Below are 6,614 nucleotides of genomic sequence, written 5' to 3' on the forward strand. Positions count from 1 at the left end.
AACATAGGCAGGATGAGGCTCTTTCAATGAGAATAGTTAAAATTATGCTTACAGCCAAGCCATTCATGATAAACCCCATGCACAAACAGGTTATAATGCTCTCAACATTCAGTTTATACTATTATTGCATAGTACCTTGGACAATTTTAAAAGAATACTTTAAATTTTAATGCATACATTTACTCAATGTATAGGTTAATAACAGATAGCCAAATTAACTTTTCCTCTTGTACACTCACCAGCTAAAGATTTTCTTTTCATTAATTCTGATGAACAGAGAACACATTAGAATTCCCAAGTGCAAAACTCCAGCCATCAAGTCCTACTTATTTTTAAAATCCACGCCTTATAAAAGGAGAAAAAGACTTGTTTCTGCTGTATGGTTTGGCAATCCAAATCTTAAAAACAAAACCCTAATGCTCAAACTACCAAATTACATTTAGCATCCAACTTAATTTGAATGAATGCTACACAGGTTATTACTTAGACAGTGCAGTGCAATCAGAATGCAAAGGGCTTCAAAGTACTTTTTGTAAAAACAAGAGGAAATAATAACCAGAAACACAACTGTACATTATGCACAATACTTCACAATCTAATTTATAATAATTTTTAAACGAATTATCAGGACAAAAGCCATCTTAATCATGAGAGTCAGGCAGTATGGAAAGCAGTCCTTCACCCTATCATTTCTCCACAAGTCATCAACATCTATTTTCTAACGCCAATTCCCAGCACATGGCCCACAGCCTTGTTGGCTATACCATTTCAAATGCTCATCTTAATTATTAAATGTAGTTATGGCTCCTGCCCCTCCACCCTTTCTGGCATTGAGTATCCCAGATACCGAGCACCTCGTAGGTGTTAAGAATCTCCTTACAATCCCCTCTGCACTACCTGCCCATTACTTGGCATTTTTGCCACCTGGTAATCAACCCCTCTAAAGGGGAAAAGTTTATTCCTATCAACAATAGCTATGCATCTTTTTTAAATTTCTGCAGTTGTCATCAGGTCAAACCTCAGTCTTCTCTGCTCCAAGGACAGCCCTAGCCTATGCAATCTCTCCTCACAGCTGAAACACTCTATCCAAGGCAACACCCTGATGAATCTGCAGTGTACCCACCCCAGTGTAAACACATGATCACCATACTATGGAACAAAAGCTGCATACAACACTCCAGCTGTGGCCTAACAAATGTCTTATATTAATCCATTATAACCTCCCAGTCCTTATATTCAAGGCAACTAATAAACTGTCACCCAGGTCTTCATCACCCTATCCAGTTGTCCTATTGCTTTCACGATCCAAGTACATGCACACTAAGGTCTTGCTGACCCGCAGTACTATCCAGAGTTCAACAATTCATATATTCTCTTGCTTTGTTAGTCTCCAAAATTGTATCACTTCATACTTCGATTGAACTCCATCAGCCACCATTCTGCTCACCTGACAAGGCTGTCTATGCCCATGTAATTAAAAGTTTTCTTCCCCACTGCTTACCATAGTGCTAATTTTGTCATCTGATAATTTATTGATAAACCATAATGTGTATGTTTAAATTAGTCATTAGCATACATTGAAAACAGCAAGGGACCCTATACCATGGTAGTGGACGCAGGCTTCCAGTTTCTATTGGCACCCTTTGCTTACTTCCACTAAGCTGCAAATTCCAAAGAAAAATGTAATCAACCTGAAAACTATTTTTTGTAAATCCATTCATGGTTGTTAGGCTCGAGTTTTTCCAGCATTTTAAGCATCCAAAATGCTTCTTTTCAAATTTTAGTCATGTAGTTTCACCCATGAATTATCATATAAAGTTAGATCTCTGCAAAATCAAGAGGCACATCACGCCCAATAATTTACTTGAACTCCACCTTTCACGACATGCCCCAAGTACAAAAACTTTCACATGCTGTAGTTTTAATTGTATTTCTTAAAATATTTTAAACAACTTTGGTGTTTGGATCACTGTAAAATAATGCAAAATGCTGATAATACATAAAAGTTGAAAATACACATTGGAACTATTTATTAAACATTTCAAACTCTCATGAACAAGTGATAAATATGATCATTACAGTTTTATAAATAAGAATGATCTTTTCCAGATGTAAAATTAATGAGTGAAATGCTTATATTTCTTGTTCTTTCAAGAAAGTTTTATCCGATGAATCACTTGTATCAAAAATTAAAGAAACTAGGATACCTATTTCATCTGAGATAATGGGAACTGCAGATGCTGGAGATTCCAAGATAATAAAATGTGAGGCTGGATGAACACAGCAGGCCAAGCAGCATCTCAGGAGCACAAAAGCTGACGTTTCAGGCCTAGACCCTTCATCAGAGAGGGGGATGGGGGGAGGGAACTGGAATAAATAGGGAGAGAGGGGAAGGCGGACCGAAGATGGAGAGTAAAGAAGATAGGTGGAGAGAGATTCCCTGAGGTTGGTCCAGAGGGAGGAGGGTAACTTCTTCAGGTTAGGCATCCCTGGAAGAGGCTTCGCAGTGAGGTTAAAATAGCATCAGAGATAATGGGAACTGCAGATGCTGGAGATTCCAAGATAATAAAATGTGAGGCTGGATGAACACAGCAGGTCAAGCAGCATCTCAGGAGCACAAAAGCTGACGTTTCGGGCCTAGACCCTTCATCAGAGATTCTTTACTCTCCATCTTCGGTCCGCCTCCCCCTCTCTCCCTATTTATTCCAGTTCCCTCTCCCCATCCCCCTCTCTGATGAAGGGTCTAGGCCCGAAACGTCAGCTTTTGTGCTCCTGGGATGCTGCTTGGCCTGCTGTGTTCATCCAGCCTCACATTTTAATACCTATTTCATCTAATAGTTTAAAAACAAAAAGTTCTAGAGACACGTGTAGAGCAACTATCCAGAGAGAAACAGAGTTAACATTCTGAGTCTGATAATGGCCCTTCTCAGTTCTGAAGAGGAGTTATGTCCGGCTTGAAAATCTTGAAACTGATTTTCCCCACTTAAGGGCAGCTCGATGGCACAGTGGTTAGCGCTGCTGCCATACAGCACTGGGGGGCTGGGTTTGAATGCAGTCTTGGGTATCTGTCTGTAGAGTTTGCACATTCTCTCAGTGTTTCTGTGGATTTCTGCCAGGTGCTCTGGTTTCCTGCCACAATCCAAAGGTATGTGGGTTAGTTGGATTGTCCATGCTAACTTTCTCCATTCTGTCCAGGGGTGTGCAGATTAGGTGGATTACACGTGGGAAGAATGGTGTTACGGGGATAACGGGAGGTGCTGAGTCTAGTTGGGATGCTCTTTGGAAGGTCGATGAAGAAGGCTTGATTGGCTGAATGGCCTCTTTTTGATTTTAATAGTCTATGTCTTTCCAATGATAACCAATAAAATCAAAAACTCATTCAAAATGCACTGATTATATATTGTTAACCACTGCAGGAGCAACTTACTTGAGCCTCAAAAATTAAAGAGGAAAAGTAATTGGGAGTAGGACATTCATAAAACAATGTTTTAGCAGAAAATATTTCTAGAAAATACTAAACATCTGAACCAAAAAAAACACACAAATACACTTTGCATGTTTCATCTGCGCTTTCTATCCATTAAATGTTTCCAGCAACGGTATGTGTGTATTTTACATTAAAAACATTTCAACAATATAGAATATTTTGACTAAAAACCAGATATAGTAAACTTCAAATCATACATTTTTCAGTCCCACTTGTATTTTGTGAAATGGCAGTAATGAAAACTCTTCATCAGGGTATATCGAAATACAGTTGACCTTTGCATTCCCATAGAAATCTTTCTAGAACATACAAATGATCATTGTATTGTACTCAGCCGTAACACAAAAGGTTGATCTTAACAGAATTTTGCAATGAATGAATTCCCTCTACGATCCAATTTCTAACCAGCATTATGCCTTCAAGTAAAATAATATTTTACTCTAGGTAACAATTCTACTGTATCATTTTCAGCACCAATAATTAACACATTTAGTTAAACATCTACACTGTTCAGAACACTACATGTACAGGTAAATAAACATCGGTAGGTATTCTCCAGGCTCTGTGACCATTTAGGAATTAAAACTAAGAATGTCCTTAACTTCAAATGGCATCAGATTTCATTTACCAGACGTTACAACATATCTCTTCAACAACTTTACATAAATCATGTTATAATTGAAACTTTCCTTGTTATAAATGACTAAATCAGGACCAACCTAAAACAGCTTCATAGTTAGTGCTTAATTAAATTTTCACATTGCTAAATTAGCAGCACAGAAGTCAGAAAGATGTGCTTTTGCATTTTCTGCAATATGAATCCAGGAACATCAAATCACCCTCGTACATAATTACAGTTGAGACAACTTACGTGGAAAAGCTTAAAGCTGTAATACACAAGCCCTGACTAAAGCTCTAAGGTATAATCTGTTGAGCCTAGCGGGCATTGCGCCCAACACAAGAGCCACAAATCAATTGCTGATCCCTTTGTACATGGTGTTAAACCTCCTTGCAATTTTATTTCAAAAAGATACTGTATCTGGTCAGAAATGTACCTCATCTTTTCCAGCAGATGGGTGTTTTTTTCCATTTGCATCTCCATCCTCCTCTTCATTTGGACAGGTCCTTCGTGTCGCCATTATTTCATTTCAATTTAAAACGAATCCAGATCAGGAGAACACTCCCTCGGTTCGGTACATTGAAAAATCCAGTCATGAATAGTCACACAAAAAAAACACACCACAGCCACCACTTGCCAGTCTACCCGTTCTTCTTCATTGCGCCTCAATGAAACTGGGAAATAAATGAATAGAGAGTCAGTTTCTGACAAACAAATCGCATTCGTACCATAATTTATATTATCACCCCGCCTGAAACAGTAGTTAAAAGAATGCGATGACAGACAAGTCAATTCTCTCAACAGGAGCTTCAACCTCCTTCAATCAAACAAGGAAACGCCCGTTTTGAGAAAGATATTTTCCGGTTATATTACTTCGTTTTTCCTATGCAATATGCGCTTGAGACTCCTCTACGCCGAGTTTATTTCAGTTTTATATTCGTTTTTCTCCTCCGATCTCCCGAACCTGAACAAGATCTCCAATCCCGACAAAACCGGTGTTCGCCCAACTAACCAAAAATGAAAAATCCGGAAAGGCGGGGGGGGGGGGGGGTGGAAACTATTTCAAAAAGGAAGACGATGGGACAGCTGCCGTCCAGAGGCAGATTTTCACACGGCTCCCCTACGTGCCGAGAATGGCTCCTGACAACTAACCATTTGCGGTGGGTGTTTTCTGTTTGATAGAATCACCCGAGTGGCGAGTCGCAGAGCGAGGAGGCGATGTGAAAACTGTTCCTGATATCCAGACACACACGCACATATACACTCCCTCCCCTCTGTAACCTGTTATGTACAGAATCGGGCTGGGGGTTGGTCGTGGGGAAGAGGAGAGAGAACGAAGACTAAATAAAAACATGAACTGACCCCCACATACAATAACTTGCTCAGAACCGGGCGGCTATCTCCCAGCCTGTGCAGAATTCCCTGCCCATCAATCAGCAACACAAACGGAGTGGAGAAACCACGGCCATCCGCCACTCCCCATTCATGCGGGGATGTTTCTAAAAAAAAATCGGACCCTTTCTTCACATTCCTCAAACGGACCTTGTAACGACGAGGCCTATATTTCCCTCAGTCCCGGAGGCTCCGGCTGCTGTTATCTCCCAGTCTCGGCCGCACTCTCTCCGACGACGACGACGACAACAACAGCAGCAGCAACTCCTCCTGCTCGGCCGTCACCGCCACCGCCATGTCTCCTCCTTAGGGGTTCGTTCCCTCTCTCTCTCTCTCTCCGTCTCCGCCTCCCCTTCTCCTTCTCCTTCTCCCGCTCGCCAGTTGTCAGTCGCAGCTCCCTCGAGTCCGCCGGCTCCTTCAGCCTCCTGCGTCAGTTTAACCAGACTCTGAAATCCAGCCTAATCCTGCCGCCACCAATATCATTCTCTCTGTGTCTGTGTCTGCCGTTTTAAGTCTCTCGCCCTTTTCCTCTCGGAGTCCACAAGCAGCGTGAAAAATGGAGGGGGATGGGGTCATAGATGAGTCGGCGGGGGGGGGGGGTGGTCAGAAACATAGAAAACCCGAGAGAGGGAATAAAACCTCTCCTCCAGCTAGACGCCAGCGCTTTGCCAATCCGGAGACGGATTACAATCACTGCTGCGCCTCTTCACCAATCGGACTGAAGGTTACAACCTCCACGCACCGTACCCCGCCCCCTCAACGGATCGTTCCCAACTCTTGACCAATGGACAATGAGCTCGCCCTCCTTTCCACCGCCTCTTCCCCAGCCGAGGCCGGAGCGACTCCAGCCAATCACTGTAGGCGCTGCCGCTCGCCTCCCGAGCCCATTCATTCAGCCGCCACATTCAGGGGAGGGTCGGCGGAGTTTGGCTTCTCGCTTCTGCAAGTTCGCTTGTGGTGACCCGCTGCAGAATTATACCTTCCCACCCGCTTCCCTATCCCCATGTATACACTCTCTTCGGAATAAGTAGGAAATGCCGAATATACAACATGGGCTCTGGCGTGCGTGTGCGTATAGCGACGCGATCTTTGGTAGGATGTGAACTGTGCAGAAAT

General features: G+C 42.4%; 1 protein-coding gene across 2 annotated transcripts in view; it reads right to left on the reverse strand.

The window, feature by feature from the left end:
• Positions 1–6,106, reverse strand: part of LOC125461846 (rho GTPase-activating protein 21-like) — a 238,652-nt gene extending 232,546 nt beyond the window's left edge. The window contains exons 1-2 of one of the 2 annotated variants that reach the window (XM_048551133.2): positions 5,649–6,106; positions 4,543–4,780 (exon numbers count right to left, since the gene is read on the reverse strand). In XM_048551133.2, coding sequence (XP_048407090.2) covers positions 4,543–4,626 — 84 coding nt within the window. In that variant the 5' untranslated portion in view covers positions 4,627–4,780; positions 5,649–6,106. Of the gene's footprint in view, positions 1–4,542; positions 4,781–4,979; positions 5,175–5,648 lie in introns of those variants that run through there. The other variant, XM_048551142.2, reaches the window with a different exon arrangement.
• Positions 6,107–6,614: the final 508 nt, after the last annotated feature.

The sequence above is a fragment of the Stegostoma tigrinum genome, chromosome 2, assembly GCF_030684315.1.
Source record: "Stegostoma tigrinum isolate sSteTig4 chromosome 2, sSteTig4.hap1, whole genome shotgun sequence".
NCBI lineage: Eukaryota > Metazoa > Chordata > Chondrichthyes > Orectolobiformes > Stegostomatidae > Stegostoma > Stegostoma tigrinum.